Source organism: Peromyscus maniculatus, chromosome 8, assembly GCF_049852395.1.
Source record: "Peromyscus maniculatus bairdii isolate BWxNUB_F1_BW_parent chromosome 8, HU_Pman_BW_mat_3.1, whole genome shotgun sequence".
NCBI lineage: Eukaryota > Metazoa > Chordata > Mammalia > Rodentia > Cricetidae > Peromyscus > Peromyscus maniculatus.
The window spans coordinates 915,917-939,208 of NC_134859.1; the positions used below are offsets into that span (position 1 = coordinate 915,917).

At 47.1% G+C, this 23,292-nt stretch overlaps 1 protein-coding gene across 5 annotated transcripts in view; it reads left to right on the top strand.

Annotated features, from left to right (window-relative positions):
• The window catches only part of Myh11 (myosin heavy chain 11), a 100,246-nt gene that overhangs the window by 66,667 nt on the left and 10,287 nt on the right, over nt 1-23,292 (top strand). For all 5 annotated transcript variants that reach the window (XM_076577808.1, XM_006983864.4, XM_076577809.1 and 2 more), the window contains 21 exons: nt 262-455; nt 2,866-2,987; nt 3,083-3,152; nt 3,317-3,477; nt 4,993-5,101; nt 7,042-7,173; nt 7,276-7,482; nt 8,392-8,529; nt 9,187-9,310; nt 11,083-11,254; nt 13,434-13,646; nt 14,794-14,938; nt 16,175-16,381; nt 17,712-17,816; nt 17,908-18,060; nt 18,295-18,543; nt 20,890-21,102; nt 21,314-21,526; nt 21,750-21,911; nt 22,281-22,409; nt 22,621-22,709. In XM_076577808.1, coding sequence (XP_076433923.1) covers nt 262-455; nt 2,866-2,987; nt 3,083-3,152; nt 3,317-3,477; nt 4,993-5,101; nt 7,042-7,173; nt 7,276-7,482; nt 8,392-8,529; nt 9,187-9,310; nt 11,083-11,254; nt 13,434-13,646; nt 14,794-14,938; nt 16,175-16,381; nt 17,712-17,816; nt 17,908-18,060; nt 18,295-18,543; nt 20,890-21,102; nt 21,314-21,526; nt 21,750-21,911; nt 22,281-22,409; nt 22,621-22,709 — 3,307 coding nt within the window. The remainder of the gene's footprint in view (nt 1-261; nt 456-2,865; nt 2,988-3,082; nt 3,153-3,316; nt 3,478-4,992; nt 5,102-7,041; nt 7,174-7,275; nt 7,483-8,391; nt 8,530-9,186; nt 9,311-11,082; nt 11,255-13,433; nt 13,647-14,793; nt 14,939-16,174; nt 16,382-17,711; nt 17,817-17,907; nt 18,061-18,294; nt 18,544-20,889; nt 21,103-21,313; nt 21,527-21,749; nt 21,912-22,280; nt 22,410-22,620; nt 22,710-23,292) is intronic.

The following is a 23,292-nucleotide window of genomic DNA, read 5'->3' on the forward strand; positions in this document are numbered from 1 at the left end:
ACATTGGTTCATCCTGCCACTCAGGTGCTCACAAAGATACCCAAATTGACACCACTTAGAAGCCCTAGAGATGAGGGTACTGCTGACCATCAGAGAGAAAGATGGGGTGGTCCCCAGATGGAGTCAGGGTCCCCCATAGAGTGTGACCTGCACAGACATCTCCTTTGACCGCCGTCTTCAGTTTGCTCCTCTGGCTTATGGCAGAGGTTCAGGATCTCTGAAGGGGCCAGAGACTGATGTCACCCTTCATGTAACCCACAGTGGACCGCATTGTGGGGCTGGACCAGATGGCCAAGATGACTGAGAGCTCACTTCCCAGTGCCTCTAAGACCAAGAAGGGCATGTTTCGCACCGTGGGCCAGCTCTACAAAGAACAGCTGGGGAAGCTGATGACTACATTGCGCAACACTACACCTAACTTTGTGCGCTGCATCATCCCCAACCACGAGAAGAGGGTGAGATATCCCCCAGCCTGGAGCTTCTGCTTACAGGATAGTGCTGAAGGACTGCAGTGAGGCACCTGGAAGGCAATGGGGCAAACTAATGAGGTGGAGGGGCAGAAACAGAGGTCTGACCTTGGTTCCTGCCCTGACCACCCTCAAGTAAGGCCTGCATCTACACATGTGGAGAGTTGTCTGGATTGGGGGTCGTCTACTCCCTATGCCTAAAAGCAATGTCGGTCAAGGAAGGAAGGGAGGGAATCTTTCCAGAGACTGTTTAGCTAGGTAGTGGCGTGGGGTATGAGGCTACCAACCCTTCCATTCTTCCAGTAAATGCTTGCAAAGCTGCTATTTGTGACTGATACTTAGGATACAGTGTTGCAGAAATCACTGAGGACACATTTGCTTGTCACAGTGGAAGGTAATTGCTACAGCATCTAGTAGGGGCCAGGAGGCTGCTGGACATCTCATTATATGCCCCATTGTTCCCACAACACAGAATTAGTGGGCCCAAATGTCATTGGTGCTGAGGTTATGGGAGACCACAGGGACCTTGACACACAGGCTAGAACCACAATGGTAAACTAGGAAAACAACAAAAAGCTGGGGTAGCTACCTGTGCAAGAACTTTCAGAACAGGTAGAGGGGCTGGGGAGATGGCTCAGTGGGTAAAGGCTCCTCCTCTCAAGGCTAATGACCTGAGTTCCATCCCTGGGATTCACATAGCAGAAGGAAAAAAACTGCTGCAGGATGTCCTCTGACCTCCACACACACACTGTGGCACACTTGTACCCAAACTTACCCCCCCTTATACACATATATACCATAAATAATAAATGTTATTAAAAAGAAATGGGTAGGCATCAACTTGGTAAAGTACATAGTGGGGTATGAGTGTGTTTGGAGGCATTTTAGGTTAAAGGCTTGGGGTAAGAAAATGTGTAGAGGTGAGAAATTAAGAGTCTGGGCAAGAAAATTGTAGCTAGGTCATTTTATATTGTTTTTGTTTTGTGTGCTTGGGTGTGTTCATGCCTATGAGTATAGGGTGCACATACACAGTATACTATAGAGGTCAGAAGACAAGCTCTGATGTGAGTCCTTAGGCACCTTCCACTTCTACGTGGGACAGCTTTCTCACTGGCCTGAAGCTTCACCACAAAGGACAGTTTAGCTGTTCTATGAGCTTTTTGAAATCCTCCTGTTTCTGCCTCCCTTCTTACAATTCTAGGATTACAGGCACATGGCATTATGCTCAGCCTTTCACATGGGTCTCATGCTTACAAGGCAGGTGCTTTATTGAGCCAGCCATTATCTAGCCCCCTTGTTTCATATTGCTACATGGTGGCATGAGCTAGGGATGGGACTGGACTGGTTTATGGAGTTCCTCTTGTGATGGCATCCTATCTGTAGGAAGCCACGGAAGGAGTTTAAGCAGTAGGTCATGATCAAAATTATGTTTTAGCCCAAATGAGGAGCTAGAAGGGGCAGGCAGGACTGAGGAGAGATGATCAAGTGGGAAGGTGCTGCAGTTGTCTGGGTAGAAGAAACAATGGCACAAAAAAGTAGGTTGGGGGGTAGGGGATTTAGTTCAGTGGTAGAGTGCTTGCCTAGCAAGTGCCCTGGGTTCGATTCTCAGCTCCAGAAAAAAAAGAAAAAAGAAAAAAAAAGTAGGTTGGGGGAGATGGCTCCACCATTTAAAGAGCTTGCCACACAAGTAGGACTTGGAACCCCAGAAACCCACATAAATACTAGTGGGTATGGTGGTCTGCTTGTAGCTTTAATCTCAGAAGATAGACAGAGACTCCCCAGAACAGTTCAGCTAAGAGACTGAACTTTGAGTTTTAGTGGATGAATGAGTCAGTGAATATGATGTAAGAGTGATTGAGAATGATTTCTGACACTAACTTTAGACCTCCAAATGTACACACACACTTCACACACATACACAGGCACAGACATACATCTCACATATGACACACACATACACACACATCACATACACATATCACACATACACACACATCAAAAATGTGTATGCACATTCACATGTGTGTGCTCTCATAGACATGCAAGAACATTAACACGCACACCACATCTGCTTTTTTTTTTTTTTTTTTTTAAGAAACCTACTGTGAGAGACTTGGGAGGTAAGAGCTATGAGGCAGTGATGTCCAGGAAGTGAGGGGGAGGACAGTGAGGGGAAAACATCCCTAGTTTCTAGCCAGGGGTGCTAGCACCACTAAGCACAATGAGGATTATGGGACAAATAGTACCAAAGAAAGTATAGAAACCCAGAGATGGCAACAGTGGACATTACACCTCAGTTAAACCCTGTGAAGACTGCACAGACTGCCAAGGATGTTTTCTGGCCCTGAGGTCTGGGGCTTGCTGCTCCAGTGGTCACTGGCCTCTTCTACTTCCACAGTCTGGCAAGTTGGATGCATTTCTGGTGCTGGAACAGCTGAGGTGCAATGGCGTGTTGGAAGGCATCCGCATCTGCCGTCAGGGCTTCCCCAACAGGATTGTCTTCCAAGAGTTCCGGCAACGGTGAGCCTGCTGGTGTTGGTGGAGTGGTGGGGAGCGACCTGGAGAAAGCGTGAATGATGGAGATGTGTTGAGCAACTTCTGTCCTGTATTTTAAGCTATGAGATCCTGGCAGCGAACGCCATCCCCAAAGGCTTCATGGATGGAAAGCAAGCTTGCATTCTCATGGTGAGCTTAATCCTGGACCCTCCTCCCCAGACATTCAATTGTGACCTTCCAGCTTTGGGTCATATTTCCAGTTGCTATCTGGGTGGGATAGTTTTTAAATACATGCCATACTGAACAAATGGCACAGTTGAAAATGGCAACTCTTCTTTTCCTGTCCTCCTCAGATCAAAGCCCTTGAACTGGACCCCAACCTGTACAGGATTGGGCAGAGCAAAATCTTCTTCCGTACGGGAGTCCTGGCCCACCTGGAGGAGGAACGGGACCTGAAGATTACTGATGTCATCATGGCCTTCCAGGCAATGTGTCGTGGCTACCTAGCCAGAAAGTAAACACAGTTTCCCGTATCCTAAAACTTCCCTCAAATTCATAGTAGAAACCTAAGTCCAGAGAAGGGGATTTCCAGCCCTGCATCAGGATTCCCTGATTCCAAGAAGCTATCTCTTTTAAGATGTGTCCTTAATCAACAGCTTCTACCTGAGAAGGAAAGAAAGCTTCCAACTGAAATGTGTATGCTGGTTATAGATGCAGGAAGGACAAGTGACAGCCAATGGGCTTGAGAGTTTTAGACCTGGGTTCTTATTCTCAATTCCTCATCCTATGTGCTCACATTTCTCCTGAGTGCAGTCATTTCTACCTCATGAAATTGTTAAGAGGAGCTAATGGAATGATGCCCAGGAAGGGCTTAGAAGTATGGCTGGCTTACATTTCACATCTCTTAGGCTACAATAACATGTCAGAGGAAAAATTATGTGGCTGTATCTCTAGCCCTATGTTCAAATAGGATTCATAAAGTAGGACCTTAGAAGTTGCAATGCTCCATCTGTTCTGCTTGGTGTCTAGGTGAGACTCAGGTTCCTCAAGGAAAGACACCCCTGCTGGGCATTAGTGGCACATGCCCAGAGGTAGGTGGATCTCTGTGCATTTGAGGCTAGTCTCGTCTACAGAGCAAGTTCCAGGACAGCTGGAGCAACAAAGAGAAACCCTGTCTCAGAGAGAGAGAGAGAGAGAGAGAGAGAGAGAGAGAGAGAGAGAGAGAGAGAGAGAGAGAGAGAGAGAGAGAAAAGCAGGAAGGAAGGAAGGAAGGAAGGAAGGAAGGAAGGAAGGAAGGAAGGAAGGAAGGAAGGAAGGAAGGAAGGAAGGAAGGAAGGGACACTTCAGAGAGATCTCCCTGGTACTGATGCCTGGAGTGTGTGCTATCATCAGGTATAGTCTACACCACATCTGCAGAGCCCTGATTGGGTCAGAGAGACTCAGTATGGCTAAGTCCAGATATTGGGAAGCCCTTAGTACAACAGCAGTCCTAATTTGTTCAATTTTATAATTAAATTCTCTGTTGTCATCATTCCTGTTCCCAAAATAATTGGTACTCTTAATAATAATTGGTATTCTTAAATGTACCCACAGCCAATGTGGCAGCTCACATGGCAGAGTGGGATTGTGGTCATCATTTTGTAGTTTTTCAAACCCAGAAGCTCTAAAGAAATATAGTGCTGATTTGGTATTAAGGATTGAGAATTCTGAAATACTACCAAGGTATAAATAAGTCTGTCAGAACTTAACTGGTACAACTAGGGGAGCGAAGGATCCCTGCAGAAACATAGCATCGAACTTTTCCTTAGATATCATTTCTAGCTTTGTTTTTGAGGTATTTGTGAGCCTGGAGTTTCCCTTGCCTCCTGAGAAAGGCTCTGGGAGCCAGCTTAAGTGGCTTGATCAGATAATATGCTGGTTCTGATGCTCAGAAAAATTGGTTGGAGTGAATGGAGAATGTTCTATACAGTGAATGATGCCATGAACCATGAGGGAAGCACCTCATGGCTCCCTGCCTCACTCTCCCTAGGGCCTTCACCAAGAGGCAGCAACAGTTGACAGCCATGAAGGTGATCCAGAGGAATTGTGCTGCCTACCTCAAGCTCCGAAACTGGCAATGGTGGAGGCTCTTCACTAAAGTGAGTGATTGACTCTACACCTTCCCAGAAGTCACTTAACCTCCTCCACTTCCCCAATCAAGCCCTACTGGGATCTCTAGATGTGGGAATGGAGGTGGTCCAAAGTGGCTCTTGAAGTGGAGGCCTAAAGCCAGACCTCACATGCAGGCCTGTGAAGGTGCTCCCCTTTGGCTTGTGGGTTACAGTCATGACCTTAAAGCAAATCAAGGTGTTTCTGTCACCCCAAGAATCCACCTTCACACCTTTAATCCCAGCACTCTGGAGGCAGAGCCAGGTGGATCTCTGTGAGTTGGAGGCCAGCCTGGTCTACAGAGTGAGATTCAGGACAGGCACCAAAACTACACAGAGAAACCCTGTCTCAAAAAACCAAAAAAAAAAAAGGAATCCATCTTATTGCACTTATGTAGCAAACCCACTTCTCTGTGGCCCCCAACAGCTTCACTTCTACCCTTCCTTTCTGTACCCCATTGTTTCAAGATGTAAATGAAATTCTGTAGCATGGTGCCTTGCAGAATTGGTGCTTCACTCAGCATGATGAAGTAGGAAGCCCTCACTTGCTGCTTGAATTGGTAGTTCATTTTATTCCTTGCAGCTTGCAGGGCCTTTGGGTACCACTGGCCTCTGCAGCATCACTGGTTGCACAAAGATATGTTTATTGACTTTAAACTTATATATTACTTTTATATACCCCTGAGTGTGGAAATTCTTTCCCCAAGGAAGTATTTATTGAGTACCTGCTGTATGCCAGGAGTGTACTAGTTGGTATCATGGTCCATGGCTTCATATGACAACCAACTGGAGAAGCAGATGATAACAACAGTCCCAGAAACAGATAATGGCAAATCCTGCTAAGTGTGTGAAGGCAGCCATGGGGTTCATTGGCAGAGACTCTGGGTGCCAAGCAAGCTGGAGAAGAAGCCTGACAGGAAGCTGCTCTCTGCAAATGTTCCCATGAACCCACATGCTAAGAGACCATCCTGAAAAAAACCATCTCCCATAAAGAGAAGCAGGAATTTAGGGCATCCTCCACAGCCTCTGTGACAGTGACAGAGTTTCCATAGCAGATTCATTGGTTCACCTGTTGATGGGGATGGTGGTAGGGGAATCAACTAGTAAATGCCTGTCTAAAACTGACTGATGCACAGCATGAGGTAAGAAACAATGAGTGGTGAGAACAGAATATAAACGATGGACAGAATTAAATGATGAAACCAGAATGTAAAACTAAGCATTCAGTGCAATACTTGCCTTTTTGTTCTCCTTTTTGAGACAGGGTCTCTCTGTGTAGCTATGGCTGATATAGAACTCTGTGTGAACCAGGCTGACCTTGAACCCAGAGAGATCCTCCTGCCTCTGCTCCCCAAGTGCTGGGATTAGAGGTGTGCACTATCACTATTCTTTAAACAGGAGGAAGAAAACTGGAAGGAAATGTGCTGTTGTGACACTGACTGTGGCTGGGGAACAGCCGTGGAGGGTTTTGGTTTTTTTCTTGCAAAGATGCATCAACACCTCCAACTCCCTTGATTCTTTCTCCTTTCATTTTGTTCTAATAAACTGATCTAATAAGAGGCCCATGGACTCAGGGTGTAGCTCATTGGTAAAGTATACAGTCCTGGGTTCAATCTCCAGTACTGCAAAAAAGAAACAATGAAAAGTCCCTTACCTTTGCCATGCCAATAGTTTAGGCTCAGCAATTCTGTCTTGTGGAAGAGGTTCCTAGAAACTGTTCTAGAATGTAAGCCATCTCTCTTGCCTCTACCTACTAATGCCTGTAGAATCTTCCATCCCTGTTTCAACTGCTGATTATGTCCCTGACATTGCCCAGTGTCACCTAGATGGGTGTTGGTAAAATCATCTGTAGCTGAGAACCAATCTAATATTTGATGAAAATGGCTCCCTTTGGCCAAAACCTCTAATGATGGCTATGTATATATATGCAGGTAAAGCCATTGCTCCAGGTGACACGGCAGGAGGAAGAGATGCAGGCCAAGGAGGAGGAGATGCAGAAGATCAAGGAGAGGCAGCAGAAGGCAGAGAGTGAGCTGAAGGAGCTGGAGCAGAAGCACACTCAGGTCTAAACAAGTGCACTGTGGGCTGTGGGGGCAGCAGAGCCAAGGGCTCAGCCACAGTGAGACATGGGTGATCTCATGGCCACCTTCTAATCCTGCATGCAGCTGGCCGAGGAGAAGACTCTGCTGCAGGAGCAGCTGCAAGCAGAGACAGAGCTGTATGCTGAGGCTGAGGAGATGCGGGTCCGGCTGGCAGCCAAGAAGCAGGAACTGGAGGAGATCCTACATGAGATGGAGGCCCGCCTGGAGGAAGAGGAGGACCGGGGCCAGCAACTGCAGGCTGAGAGGAAGAAGATGGCTCAGCAGATGCTGGTAAGATGTTGCAGGAAAATATTCACTGGACCCTCAGTGAAGGCCTCTGATGATACATGGCCCGATGCTGGAAGATGGGGCACTAAGGCTTAGAGACCAATGGCCATCTGCCCAGTGCCACAGAGCTGGGTCAGGAACTGAACACAAGTCTCCAGAGCCTGCTCTGTCTACTGTCTTGTGTTCCGTATGCTGACCCCCTGCCTGTTAGCAACTTGGTGTAAGGATAACTGTGTTAGTTATTATACTGTAACAAAACAGTCTGAATACAGCAGCTTCAAATAGTCCATATTTATCTTAGTAGTCAGCAACTGCGGATGTGCTTATGGCCACTCATGATCAGCGCCAGTCATTTGAAGGCTCAGTCAGGCTAAAAGATCAACTTCTTTGTGGCTTATTCGCATGGCTGTTAACAGGAGGTGCCAATTCCTCAGCCACTTCATGGGGCTGCTTGAACTTCCTCCTATTATGGCTGTGGACTGCCCCCAGAAGAAGGAGGGAGGAAGCCACAGTGCCTTCCATGGCCCAGGCTTCTAAGGTTACAATCAATCTATTACTACCTTTCAATTGTGTTGAGAATTCTTAGACAGACAGACAGACAGACAGACAGACACACACACACACACACACACACACACACACACACACACACACACTCATGGGGACTAATTTCCTGCCTCTGGGAGGAAAGACTATCAAGGAAGGTCTGGAGTATGGTACTGACTATAACACCCAGTAAACACCTATCACTGACAATGAGCAAATCAAGAATAGCCTAGTAGCCTACATGGGTTTCTGAAGGAGACAGCAGTGTACAGGGTATACTCAGCCCAGCCTCCACACTGGCTAGCCCCAGATCTCTAGTGACTTTGTTCCAGTAAGGCTGTGATCCTTGTCTCTCCCCCAACCAAGGACCTGGAGGAGCAGCTGGAGGAGGAGGAGGCTGCCAGACAGAAACTACAGCTTGAGAAGGTCACAGCTGAAGCCAAGATCAAGAAACTGGAAGATGACATCTTGGTCATGGACGATCAGAACAACAAGCTTTCAAAAGTGCGTTAGATGTACCAGTCTTACCACATGTCCAGCACTAATGGCAGAAGCACCCTGGGAAAATAGGGACAAGCAGTCACTTCAGTTAATAATCCCAAGCCAGCTGACTCCATTAGTTCAGGCTGGGCATCAGCTAGGCCCCCTGTGGACCAGGCTCTGTGTGGATCAGGACACTCATGGAGTAGGAGTCCAGTGTCCTGCACTGGGGCTTACACTCTAGCAAGAAAGAAGTAACCATTACCATTGTGACCAGGGTCTGAAGATGCTCACCCTGATGAGTGGAACACTAGGGGATGAAGGAAGGCTCTCCAAGGAGACTTCCTGGAGAAGGTGGCATGGATGTAGATTGAGGAACAGTTAGGAATACAACGTTGACCTGCTCTGCAAAGGTTCTGAGGCAAAGCCAAGCTGTCCTGTGGGAGGAATGGGAAAGTTCTTTAGCTGAACATTGAGTGTGTAGGACACACTGGCAAGAGGCAAGAAGTGGGCAGCCTGGGCAGTTCCTAAAGAACTTCTACCATATGGAACTCCTGGAGCCTGTGATTAGGAATTGGATTTTCTTTAAACTGTTCATATAGAAGCTACTGGAAATAAAACATAAACCATGGAGGAGAAATAAAAACCACTGCAATTATTGTTTTCCCATTGCCCCTAAAGGAACGAAAACTCCTTGAAGAGAGAGTCAGCGACTTAACAACCAATCTAGCAGAGGAGGAAGAAAAGGCTAAAAACCTCACAAAGCTGAAGAGCAAGCATGAGTCCATGATCTCAGAACTGGAGGGTAAGTGAGGAAATAGGTGGAACCAGGAGCCATGTTAAGTGAAATGAACTGGGCTCAAAGACAAATATTATATTTCCTCTCATATGTGGAATCTAGATTTTAATATTTTGTTTTATATGGTTTTATTATTTTATTTTCCATTTTCTTTAAAAATACATTTATTATTTATTGATTGAGTGTGCATGTTTATGTGTGTCATATGTAGTGTGTGTGTGTGTGTGTGTGTGTGTGTGTGTGTGTGTGTGTGTGTGTGTTTATATGTGTGTGGATGGTGTGTGGTCATGCATGTCACAGCATGCACATGGAAGTCACAGACGATTTTGTGGAGTTGGTTCTCTCCTTCTACTGTGCAGCTCCGGGAGATTGAACTTAGATTGTTAAGCTTGGCTACAAGTACCTTTACCTGCTGAGTCATCCTGTTGGACCTATTTTACTTTATTTTTAGAAAGGGTCTCATGTAGTCTAGGCTAGCCTGAAACTTAGTATGTAGCCAAAGCTAGCTGTGAGCTCCTCATCCTCCTGCTGGCACCTCCCAAATGCTGTTTTACAGGTGGCCACTATGCAGTGCTAGGACTTGAACCCAAAGTCTTGTGCATGCAAGGCCCACACTCAGCTGAGCCACACCCCCAGCCAGAGTCTAGATTTTAAATAAGTATATATGCATAGGATGTGAAAGCTGAAGGTCTGTGGAAAGGAAGGGGTGTTAAGGTGGGGCAAGTGGCTGGACAAGAGAGGGAGAGAAAGGACAATATCTTTGCTCTCATATGGACTAAGATTCTAAAAAAGAAAAATCAGGAAGCAGAAAGAGGGACTATTTGAATAAAGAAAGGGGACCAGGCCAGGCAGTGATGGCACACACCTTTAATCCCAGCACTTGGGAGGCAGAAGCAGGCGGATCTCTGTGAGTTTGAGGCCAGCCTGGTCTACAAAGTGAGTTCCAGAGAAGGAAAGAAAGAAAGAAAGAAAGAAAGAAAGAAAGAAAGAAAGAAAGAAAGAAAGAAAGAAAGAAAGAAAGAAAGAAAGAAAGAAAAGAAAGAGAAAGAAAGAAAGAAAGAAAGAAAGAAAGAAAGAAAGAAAGAAAGAAAGAAAGAAAGAAAGAAAGAAAGAAAGGGAGGAAGGGAGAAAGGGAGGAAGGGAGGAAGGGAAGGGAGGAAGGGAGGAAGGGAGGAAGGGAGGAAGGGAGGGAGAGAAGAAAAGAAAGAAAGAAAGGAAGGAAGGAAGGAAGGAAGGAAGGAAGGAAGGAAGGAAGGAAGGAAGGAAGGAAGGAAGAGAAAAGAAAGAAAGGGGATCAGGAGGAGAGGGGAGGGAAGGAGGAACAAGAGAGAATAATTGAGGCAAGTTCAAGCAAACTCCCACCATGTGTATCTATGAAATGTCCTCACAAAGCCCACTACTCTATATGGCCTCTTTAAAAGGTAATACACAGGGACTGGAGAGATGGCCTAGCAGTTAAGTCCTTTCTACTACATCATGAGGACCCGAGTTTGGATCCCAGCACCCACAGTAGGTCGCTCACAAATGCCTGTTAACTCCAGCTACATGAGATCCAACAGCCTCTTCTGCCTCCAAAGGCCTTACACACATGTGCATACACACTTACACACAGATACTCACACACATACACACACAGATACACATGGACATGGACACTCACACACACTGAAAAAGGGTCTAGGGCTGATTGTGCAATGTCCACAGCCCAGGCAAAAAGGCCTAGCTAGGTCTCTTCTTGGTGACGTCCCCATGCTGAAGTACCCTTGGCTCTGTTGCAGTGAGGCTGAAGAAAGAGGAGAAGAGCCGACAGGAGCTGGAGAAACTGAAGAGGAAACTGGAGGGTGATGCCAGTGATTTCCATGAGCAGATCGCTGACCTGCAGGCACAGATTGCGGAGCTCAAGATGCAGCTAGCAAAGAAAGAGGAGGAGCTGCAAGCAGCCCTGGCCAGGTGCAGTGTGTGTGTGTGTGTGTGTGTGTGTGTGTGTGTGTGTGTGTGTGTGTGTCCCAGTCCCAGTGTATGAGTATATGTGTGTCCCAGTCCTAGCGTGAGTGTGTGTGTGTCCCAGTTCCAGTGTGTGAGTATGTGTGTGTCCCAGTCCCAGTGTGTGAGTGTGTGTGTGTGTGTCCCAGTCCCAGTGTGTGAGTGTGTGTGTCCCAGTCCCAGTGTGTGAGTGTGTGTGTGTCCCAGTCCCAGTGTGTGAGTGTGTGTGTGTGTCCAGAGGCCCTCTGCTTTTTGAGGTGGCCATAGGCCCTTGGGATGGATGTTACTCCTGGAAGCCTTCCCAACTATGCTCTCACCCCTAAACCTCACATTCAACTTTTCTTCCCTTCAAACTCAACCTCTTTGCAGCGCCCCTACTCCAATGGTATTGTAGCATCTGGGGTGCCCAGAATTTGTCATCTGAACCCCAGTTCTGAGTTTCCAGTCACCTACTGAGTCCATCTCTGTCTGTATCACAAACATTGCATGTCTAGATTGGGCAGCCTTCATCTTCCCCATCCTACTCTCTCTGTACAGCAGCTTCCCCAGCCTCTGACCACATTTCTCCCAGTCACACAGCCTAAGTCTCCTGCCCCTCCTATTCCCTCTGTGCTTCCTTTTTACTGGCATTTGGCTGGCCTCAACCTGTGATATGGCAGCAGGAAATGACTACTGCCCCATTTGTTGTGTGCTCAGCTCATTCCCAGAAGCACCCTCAGACACCTTGATGCTCTTACACTCCTCTAGGGAGTTGAGGAGGTACCTGCCCACACTGCTTGTAAGAGGCAGAGCTGGGGCTCAAACCCAGGGCTTTTGATTAGTCTTCTGGCTCATCTCTTTTCTAATTTGGAGTGCATGGTGGGGGGTGACTAATAAAAATGTCACTCCAGTGCATTAGTCTGTGCTGGAATAGCATCTGGGTTACCTAGAAAGACCCTGATCTCTCTGGCAGCTGCTGGGCTGTAAGCACAACATCAGAGCACCTGCCTGTCTCTCATCCTAGGCCTTCCCATTCATCATAGTCAAGTTGGATAGCAAAGCTGAATGTGATGATCTATACATGTAGTCCCAGCACTCAAGAAGCTGAGGCAGGAGGACCATAATTTTATGGACAGCCTGTGTTCCATAAGCAAGATTCTGCCATGGAAATAAACAGATGTTAGCTCCACCATGCACCAGGACAGAGCTCAGGGTTAGGGCCTAGAAAAGGATCTGTGATGAGCATAAGGACAGATTTTATTGGTGGAATATGTAAAGTACAAGGGACCTCTTTCATAGGGATGTGTTTTATTCACTGAAGTATCAGGGCCTAAGCAATGTTCAGGATATTGGGGGATCCAGGTGGAGGCTAGCTCCTAATAGAAAAGCAAAGAATCAGGTTTTTAGTTCTGGCCTGTGTCCTACTTCCCCACTGGTGTTTCGTCTGACCAGCCTGACCAGAAGCCCAGCTAAGCCACAAACTCCTGTGTCTTAATGGAAACTAAAGACCCACAAAGGGGCCACACAAACATAGGGAGCTGGGAAGAGAGCCTGAAAGATAAACCAGTCAGGAAGAACGGGCCTGTTCTGTGGAGCAATCAGCTCTAACAGCCACTGAACACGGATTCTCAGTCATGGCAGGCAAAAAGCTTCTGTGGTTCCAGTTCCTCAGAATGAGACATTCTGAAGCAGGAAGACAGGCCAGAGCTGCAGGTTAGCGTGGTTACTCACGGACACTCACAAACCCCAGCACTTAGAAGTCAGGAATAAATGAAGTCAGAAAGGCAGAATGCTGGTGATTGTTTAAAATTGTGTGCTGGTTACAAAATAATTCATTATCTTTCCTTTCTTTTATATAGGCTTACAAGTTATACAATAAAAATTGAAAAAAAATTAAATCACGTATTACCTTATGGTAATTAATACTTAAAAAAAAAAAAGAAAAGAAAAGAATCACCAGGTTGATTGACCACTTTTCCATGTGGCATCATTCATTTCCTTCCATTGAAGGAAATAGGCCCATGTGATTGATAATCCTGATTTCTCCAGTGCTTTCTTTAAGCTGAGCCTCCTACACTTTGGGACACAGAAGCTAGTCCCAGAACAGTTTTTGGCATTGGATAGCCTTGGCTGTGAAGTCTTAATCTGGGTGTTCCATCCCGGGCAGGCTTGATGAAGAGATCGCCCAGAAAAACAATGCCCTAAAGAAGATTCGAGAGCTGGAGGGCCATGTCTCAGACCTACAGGAGGACCTGGACTCAGAGCGGGCTGCCAGGAACAAGGCTGAGAAGCAGAAACGAGACCTGGGGGAGGAGCTGGAGGCACTGAAGACAGAGCTGGAGGATACACTGGACAGCACAGCCACACAACAGGAGCTCAGGTGCATGGGCTGGGCCCCAGGGACCACTGACTCCAAGCAGATCTGAAATCACTGGCCTTCCTGGTTGTGCCTAGAACACGAGTATGTTTAGTTTTATCTGCAGGAGAACAATAGTGCATAATTCAAGAACAACTTAAAAATGATAGAACAGATGTCAAATACCTCCAGTTCCATTCCTAGTCAGGATTTTTAAATAATTTCTTCTTCTGTATGTGTGCATGTATATATGTTTTATGTTAAATTTAAAAAATAACATTCATCAGATTGGTCTCCAACTTAAGATTCACTACAAGTAAATAGAGGAGACAAACAACCATATCCCAGACAATATTCTGTCTCTAGTGAACACAGGTCATTTATTCATTTAATGAGCATATATACCTTTTGAGCATATCCTATGGTAAGGTCTCTGTTAACTGCAACCCAGCATTCCCCACACTTTGGGTTTTATACATGTACCAAAGGTTAGTTCCACCTTTTTGCGCCCCGCCCCCACACACACACACACCTGTCTGGAGATACAGAAAGACCCAGAGCAGTGGCTAAAAGCTCCAAGCCAGGCTGGCTTCATGCTGTACCTCTGTCACACAGTGGTTGGGACCCCATGGGTGAGGTGCTTCCCCCCTTAGCCTGCAAATGACATTGCTACCTTATAGAGTTGCTATGAAGATGAGATGCTGTGTATGGAAAAACAGGTCCAGCTAGGCTTGGTGGCTCATTCTTAGCACTCAGAAGTAGAGGCAGAAGGATTGTGAATTTGAGACCAGCCCGGGCTATGTAGTGAGTGAAATCCTGTTTCAAGAAAAAAAACATCTTAGCTTAGGACCTGGCATATAGTAAGTGCTGGATAAAGCCAACAGTGTTAATATTTAAGGGATATCTGCAGACTACAGACACACTCTTACTTATATTTTCTATGCCTGTTTGCCATCCTTGAGAGATTCTTGGAGCAGGTAACATGCTCCTCGTTTCACAGCTGATATAACACTGTGGGGTTAGGGAGGTTAGGCAAGTCACTATGGCTCACACAGCAAAGAACAACTTCAGCTCTGGGTACCAGGAGACTTCTTGTCCTCTTGCACAGTACTGTCACAGGCAAACCCCTGTCTCTGGCCTGAGTGTCATCCACTGTGTTCTTTTTCCCTAGAGCCAAGAGGGAACAGGAAGTGACGGTGCTGAAGAAGGCCCTGGATGAGGAGACACGGTCCCATGAGGCCCAGGTCCAGGAAATGAGGCAGAAGCATACACAGGCAGTGGAGGAGCTCACGGAGCAGCTGGAGCAGTTCAAAAGGGTGTGTGCTCAAGAAGCATCCCAGAAACCACATTATGATGGCAGAATTTACCCACTCTTGTCTAGAACTTTGGGACTTGAAATGCTCCAAAAACCCAGAACTTTCTGAGCATTACAAGTGAAAATTCTACCCCAGATCATGAGATGGGTCATAGTCGGAATGCAGGTGTACCAAGATACTTGATAAAATGATCTTCAGGCTGTGGGGACGATGTCTATGAAAAGTAGGCAAATCATGTTCAGTCTGAGTCCATTCCCCAAGGTGCTTCTTTATGTATAAATACAAATATCTTACAACCCAAAAAGCTATGACATTCACAGCTTTCAGATTTAGAGAAATTATGTAGCCCAGATATGTTGTAGGGGGTCTGGAAGGTGGATGGTTTTCTCAGACTCCAGGATGGTTTTCTCTTCTGTCCTCCTTGCCAGCTGAAGTCCTCCTCCTGTTTCCTGTTCTTATCCAAACACTTTTTTGCTTAGGTGACCCACATATGTATAGGAACTAGTTAGGTAAAATAACGAACACAGAAGTAGCAGGGGAAATTAGACAATGAATGGGAAAGAAAATAGAGAGTGGTGGCAGTCAGAGCCACCTGGAGCGGGACTGCCCCACTAACAGAGCAGCCACGCCTAGATCGGCTGGTCTTTGCCTTGAGAAAAGGTCTTTAGTTTGTTTTTTGGGAGTCAAATTATTGAAATATGAAAACAGACCAACCTCCCCCCCCCCCACACACACACATTTTTCTTATTTTTAGATAGGATCTCATTCTAAGCCCAGTCTATCTTGGAACTCATAGTAATCCACCTGCTTCAGATGGAGTGCCGGGATTACAAACATAAGCCACTGTGGTCTGCCTTCCTTTCTTTTTCTTTCTCTTTATTTCTTCTTTTGAAACAGGATCATATTAGATAACTCTAGCCTCACATTCAGGATTTGCCTCCTGAGTGCTGGGATTACACAAAACAGAACATGAAGTTGTTAAAGAAGAGCTAGGAATCCATATTTTCCTGGGAAATGTCCTAAAATTTGATAATCCATACAGAGCAGGACATGGAAGAAGGTTGATGAGGCTTCTGGATGTGTTTCGAGATCTGATTGCTGAGTCTGGGAACTGGAATCCCAGGAGTTCTGCAGAAGTTCTATGCTCCCTCCATCCCTTCCCTTGGATGAGATAGACTAGAGGGAGGGGCAGGGAGAGAAACAGACAAGCCCACCTCCCTCTGCTTCCCTCGGCAGGCCAAAGCAAACCTGGACAAAAGCAAGCAGACGCTGGAGAAGGAGAACGCAGACCTGGCCGGGGAGCTGCGTGTCCTGGGCCAGGCAAAGCAGGAGGTGGAACACAAGAAGAAGAAGCTGGAGGTGCAGCTGCAGGAGCTGCTGTCCAAGTGCAGTGATGGGGAGCGTGCCCGGGCTGAACTGAATGACAAGGTTCACAAGCTACAGGTAAGGGCAGCTGCTCTACTGCAAGAGACCTCTGCACAGCCTCCCAAGTCCCTTTGTTGCCAGCGAATTGGCTTCCTTGAGATGCATCCTTGCATTCCCTGTGTGAATTCTTTTTGTCAAAACCTCGTGAACATTTACTGAGCACCTACTGGATGCCAGGCATTGTGCTTAATCCTGAGATAAAAGAACAAGGAAGAAGACAGATTGTCTCTATGCCATCTTAACTCCAGCCTGCTGAGGGTGGGAGAGATGGCCACAAACAGACATCATACTGCAAGGGCAAATACAGGCAGCCTGGGGCCAGGAAAGGCTGCCCTTAGGAGCACTGACACTCAGATGCATATGTTTTCAAGCAGAGGCAATAGTATATGCAAAGACCCAGTGGTAAATGTAAAAAGTAGAAGGGGTCAAGGGCCAGCAGTGCTGACAAGTTGGGAGGAGAAATGGTACAGAATAGGGCCAGAGAAGGAAGCTGTGGCCAGATAACAAAGGGCCCCTGATGTCCCAATTAGATGTATGTTGGTGTTTATCCCAAGTAACAGAGGCAACTGAAGCTGATGAATGATAGAGCCTGTGTATCTTTGGATTTAGCCTCAGAGACACATTTGGCCTGAGTTTCAGTTTCCAAAAATGGCCCCAAGTTTGATAAATACTTACTGTACTCACAAGCTAGGTCTAGAGAGCAGGGAAACACCACAGGTCTGGTTCCCTGAAGTTGAGAACAGGGGTTTGCTACTCCAATACACAGTGACACTTAAAGCCTCATTATAAATGGAAAAAGTGAGGTGCGGGCTACAGCTGTACGTCCCAGGCACACCTGTGCAGAGCTGCCAGGGCTGGTACAGAATGCAGAGATGCAGGAAGGGGCTCTGCTCCATGCCTTTAGCAGCCACCTCTTTGGTGATGGCCATAAAGGTCATGAAAGAGCAATGAATAGGGGTGAGAGTAGGACCTACCTACAGTTTCCTCCCCAGTGGTAAGGAGTGAACGAGTCAGAAGTGACTTTCAACACTGGGACTCTGAGATCTGCAGCTCATCTCTGCCAACCTTAGTGTAGACTTGGAATCCAATAAGGTGGATCCTAACTGGGCCCAGTCAATATGATGGGGCTCTGATAGGTTCTTAGAACTGCAGTCTAGGCCAGGATTCTCAACTTGTAGCTGATGGTTCTAGAAGGAGCCACAGTTGTCTCTCACTTCCTGGGCATTTTCTGTCACTGACCACCACAGGTCCTATCCCACAAAGGTGTGTGATGTACTCTGAATAAAAAAAGCTCCTCTTGCTGATGTGTCATATGACTTTCAACTCACCAGTCTCTCATCCTTCTCAGAATGAAGTGGAGAGTGTCACAGGTATGCTCAATGAGGCAGAGGGCAAGGCCATCAAACTGACCAAGGATGTGGCATCCCTTGGATCCCAGCTTCAAGACACTCAAGTAAGTATCCTATTGTACCACCTGGGAGACCTGGAGTGCCTGCTTCCTTGGGGGGAATTCCTGAGACCGCCATGAATGCTTTCCCTTGTAGGAGCTACTTCAAGAAGAAACTCGGCAGAAGCTCAATGTGTCCACCAAGCTGCGTCAGTTGGAAGATGAGAGGAACAGCCTGCAGGAACAGCTAGATGAGGAGATGGAAGCCAAGCAAAACCTGGAGCGCCATGTTTCCACCCTGAATGTTCAGGTATGGACAGCATATTGGGGCCCACCGTGCATCCTCACCTCTCTTCTGGGGCCCACAGTGGGTCCCCTCCTTACCTACAGGGTCGCTGTGACTCTTCTCTGGAGTCCCCATGGGTCCTCTCCTCTCCTCTGGGCCTGTGTGGTTTGTTTGCTCACTCGCTCCCTCTGCTGTTGCATTGCCTCAGTGAGGAGGAAGAGGGTTCACTTCTCAGGGCCCAACTCTTGGCCATTTCAGCTCTCGGACTCTAAGAAGAAGCTGCAGGACTTCGCAAGCACCGTGGAGGCCATGGAGGAGGGGAAGAAGAGGTTGCAGAAGGAGATGGAGGGCCTCAGCCAGCAGTATGAGGAAAAGGCTGCCGCCTATGACAAACTGGAGAAGACTAAGAACAGGCTTCAGCAGGAGCTGGATGACTTGGTTGTAGACTTGGACAACCAGCGGCAACTAGTGTCCAATCTGGAAAAGAAGCAGAAGAAATTTGATCAGGTAGGGCTGAGAGCTCACTGTCCTGTCCTTGAACATGGGGTGAGGTCAGTTCTGTGAGGCACTGTGGTGGTGCTGGGAGTCTGAATTTCATCTGGACTTTGCTGGAAGCAGTGGAAGGCTATCTTGTCTCATCTTAGGTGGCTATGACATATAAGGGCCACTAGGTCAAGGCATGAACACATCAGAATGCTTAACATTGAGATTTTTCTAGGCACAAACACTGTGAAAACTGCTCACAGATATAGCCTTAAGGGCTGGAACAATCCCTAACAAAATGAGGGTCATTTATCCCACTCACTCAGTGAATACTCAGAAGCACTGCTGGATGTTAGAAGTAATTTCAAGCACCTGTTCTTCAGAACATATTATTTAATTTCCACTTTTCTTTCTTTTTTTTTCTTTTTGTTTTCTTTTCTTTTTTTTTTTTCTTTTTAGATGGTCTCCTGTTGGCTGTATTGGCCTTGAACTCACTATGCAGTTTTAGTTGACTTTCAATCTCTAAACTTCTAGTCCTCTTGCTTCCACCTTTGGAGTGCTGGGGTCACTGGTGTGCCATACTCAGTTTTATGCAGTACTGGGGACTGAACCCAGGGCTACCTGCATGGTAGGCAAACATTCTATCAACTGAGGCACAGCCCCTTCCCTCAAAGTATATGCTTGTTAATACCACTTTCCCCAAATGCTTCATTATGTGAAATTTAAAGCAACTGAGTAGTCACTGCCAGAACCAGTCACATGCCTTTTGTCCTACTTTCTTTGGGGTTGAGTGGGGGGTGAAGAGAGGATCTTACTATGTAGCCCTGGCTGGCCTAGAACTTGTAATGTAGACCAGGCTGGCCTCTGACTCACAGAGATCTGCCTGTCTCTGCCTCCCAAGTGCTGGGATTAAAGGTGTGCGCCACCATGCTTAGCCCTGTCCTAGTTATTTATAATCAAGATGAATCACAGCAACCCAACATATTTAATCTTTTGGGCGAGTTTCAAAGCAAATCACAGACATCTGTGCCCTTCTCCCTTCACATGTCCCATTACATATTATATGATACTTGGCTGGTGAGATGACTCAACTTATAAAGTTGCTGACAAGATTTATGACCTAAATTCAGTCCCTAAAATCAAAAATCAAATCTACTTGGCGGAAGGAGAGACCAGACTTCCACAAATTGTCTCTGGTCATCCTGTGGCACACACATACACACATACACAAATAAATATAAATAAATATAAAAAAAGACTTAAAAATAGTTTTGCAGTCAGGCATGGTGGCACAGGCCTGAAATTCTGACTCTCAGGAAGATGAAGCAGAAGGATTATGGATTTAAGGTCAGCCTAGGCTAGGCTACATAGCAAGACTGTCTCAAAACACTATTGTTATTATTATTATTATTTTATATCTTTGGGGTAAATTTACATACGCTTCAAAGCATACATCCTTTAAGTGTGCAGTCACACTGTTCTGATAAATGCACCTGTTATGACCCAAACTCCTAAATACTAGCTCTAATATATGTTACCTATACTTACTAAACACTATTTATATGTAATATAGGGTTATTCTAAAACTCAGTTTACAGATTGTGCTGTGAGTCCAAATGCTAGGGGTTCAGGGTTCACTGCTCCCCATGACAGGCTGACACCCTGGTTCCTCCCTTCCCCAGCAGCCCTGCTGCTCTGAACAGTCATTTGCAGCCATGGCTTCATTATCCAATAGAGGGCCAGAAGTTGTGTTTCACCGTCTTCCTTTTGATATTCTGTGGGGTTTGGTGTCCCCCATGCTGTTAGAAGTTGTGTTTCACCATCTTCCTTTTGATATTCTGTGGGGTTTGGTGTCCCCATGCTGTTAGAAGTTGTGTTTCACCGTCTTCCTTTTGATATTCTGTGGGGTTTGGTGTCCCCCATGCTGTTAGAAGGTCCCTGCTGCTCATCTATCTCTACTGAATTCTGCAAGTCTGGTTTCAGGTGATACGATCTGTAACATGTTGCTCCATCTTCCATCAGATGAATTTGTGTTAAGTTGAAACAAAGTCATCTTTGACTTTTCTCCAAGCATGTGCATAACCATACACCCTCAGGATGGTGCATGAGCTATCTCTGTAAGAAAGATACTTGTGGCCATGCAACAAAAACATCATTCAATGTCACTTTGTCCTCAGTAGTGGATGTGCTAGCCCAATGGGCAGTTTGATCTAGCAGTAAGAAAGTAAGATTATCCTAACTGACTTCCACGTGTATCTAAATTGTTTGCACTTGCACTGGGCACATTCAGTGTAACAGGGCTTCTTCACATCTGGGGTTCAATGAGCTTCAAGTATGCTGGGGATACCTCTGAGCCTTGTGTTCTTTCAGTTGTTAGCTGAGGAAAAGAACATCTCTTCAAAATATGCTGATGAGAGGGACCGAGCTGAAGCAGAGGCCAGGGAAAAGGAAACAAAGGCTTTGTCCCTAGCCCGGGCCCTCGAGGAGGCCCTGGAAGCCAAAGAGGAGCTGGAGAGGACCAACAAGATGCTCAAAGCTGAGATGGAAGACCTGGTCAGCTCCAAGGATGATGTGGGCAAGAATGTAAGTGGTTCTGAATCTCATCACCTGGTGCCTCACTGAGGTGCATCAGTCTGCTGTGGGCACAGGAGGCTAGGGAATAGCAGCAGGGGCTGAGACATCAGGAGTCATGTCAGATTCTAGCAGCCTAGGCCACTGCTCTAGTCTCATGAGCCTCCATTCCGTGAGGGTGAAGCCTCACTTAAGCAAAGGCCCTACCCACTCTGCTTTCCAGGTGCATGAGCTAGAGAAATCTAAGCGTGCCTTGGAGACCCAGATGGAAGAGATGAAAACCCAGCTAGAGGAGCTGGAGGATGAGCTGCAGGCCACTGAGGATGCCAAGTTGCGGCTGGAGGTCAACATGCAGGCCCTCAAGGGCCAGTTTGAACGAGATCTCCAGGCTCGAGATGAACAGAATGAAGAGAAGCGGAGGCAGCTACAGCGGCAGGTGAGTCAGCTCTCATCTGTGACTGGGGACAACCCCATCCTCCATCCTTACTTGCTGCCAAGATTCATGACCTAAATTCAGCCCCTAAAACCTACTTGGTGGAAACAGTGGACACCCCTAACCCCACCAGATTGTTCTGAGTCCCTGGGAGCTCAAGGAGTAGCTAAGTGAGCCCAGGCTCTGAGGGGCATCCGTGTAGCCTGTGCCTTTCTTCCTGGCTCAGCTGCATGAGTATGAAACAGAACTGGAAGATGAACGGAAGCAGAGGGCTCTGGCGGCAGCAGCCAAGAAGAAGCTGGAAGGGGACCTGAAAGACCTGGAGCTTCAGGCTGACTCGGCCATCAAAGGGAGGGAAGAAGCCATCAAGCAGCTTCGAAAACTGCAGGTGAGTGATGCTGTGTTCAGGGAAGAAGGAATGTAGGGGGAAGAAGAGGCAGCTCCCCAGGCCAGGTGCATCAGTGTGGAGACCTCTGGAAGCACCCTGCCTCTGTCAGAGGCGCAGGCCACCAGCTGATCTGTGCCACTATTTAGCCACAGATGTTTGTTTTCTGAGTGAGGCACCATTCCTGGGCTCTTGTCCACTCTCCTCAGTTCACATGGAGGGTTCTAACACTAGAGGCCTGGGGCCCAGCCGAGCCTCAGGAATACACCAAGATAAACTGGAAATTCCAAGGGGTTGGCATGCAGAGGTAAGTCTCCCTGTGCAGAATCAGGTGAGTGAAACAGGTCTTGCTTGTCCTGTTGACTCATGCAGGCTCAGATGAAGGACTTCCAGAGAGAGCTGGATGATGCCCGTGCCTCCAGAGATGAGATCTTTGCCACCTCAAAAGAGAATGAGAAGAAAGCCAAGAGCCTGGAAGCAGACCTCATGCAGCTCCAGGAGGTAGCAGCTTTCCCTGCTGTGACAGCCTCTCTCATGAAGCTGTGGCAGGACCCACACTGCTCCCCTAGGCTCAGACACACAGATTTCCTTCCCTTTGCCAGCTTCTTTCTAAATGAGTGTCCCTCCCTCCCACAAAGAGCGAAGAGCGCCTCCCTGAGCTCAGAAGGGTAACTACATTTCAAATAGCTAGAGCCTCTCTCTTCTGCTTCAGGACCTAGCAGCAGCTGAGAGAGCTCGCAAGCAAGCTGACCTGGAGAAGGAGGAGCTGGCTGAGGAGCTGGCCAGCAGCCTGGCGGGAAGGTAAGGCTGCAGGGGAGGCAGGTGGACCTGGGGTGAGAGAACAACCAGCATGAATGTGCCCAGGGACCCTCACTTCAATGACAACAAACCAGAGCCCTGACAGAACAGACTGGGGCTTGGAAAAGGATCTACCCCACAGCCTTCCCATTCACTGATTTGGAAATGTGTCATTTCATTCATTCTGTGTGAGTAGGGGCAGGGGCAAAGACAGACATTGTTCCTGCCCCACTCTGGCTTAGCTGGTGCTGGTCTGTATGTGAGTCCCGGCTCACCATTTCCTAGCAGGCTGTATCTAATTTTGCTCTGCTATGGCTCAGAAACATGAGAGGCTGCTTAAAGAAGAAAGGGCTTATCATGGTCTGAGAGGATTCAGTCCAAGGTCAGGCTAGTACAGGACATCATGGTGGCAGGGGCTTGCTGAAGAGGCTGTTCACCTCAGGGCAGACAGGAAACTGGGAATTTAAGAAGGGAGTGGAGTCCCAAAGGACATCCATCTACCCTACCCCACTGTGACCTGCTCCTTCCAACTAACCTCCATTTCCTGCTTCTCATCATCCAGGAAAATCATTATGTTTTGAATCCA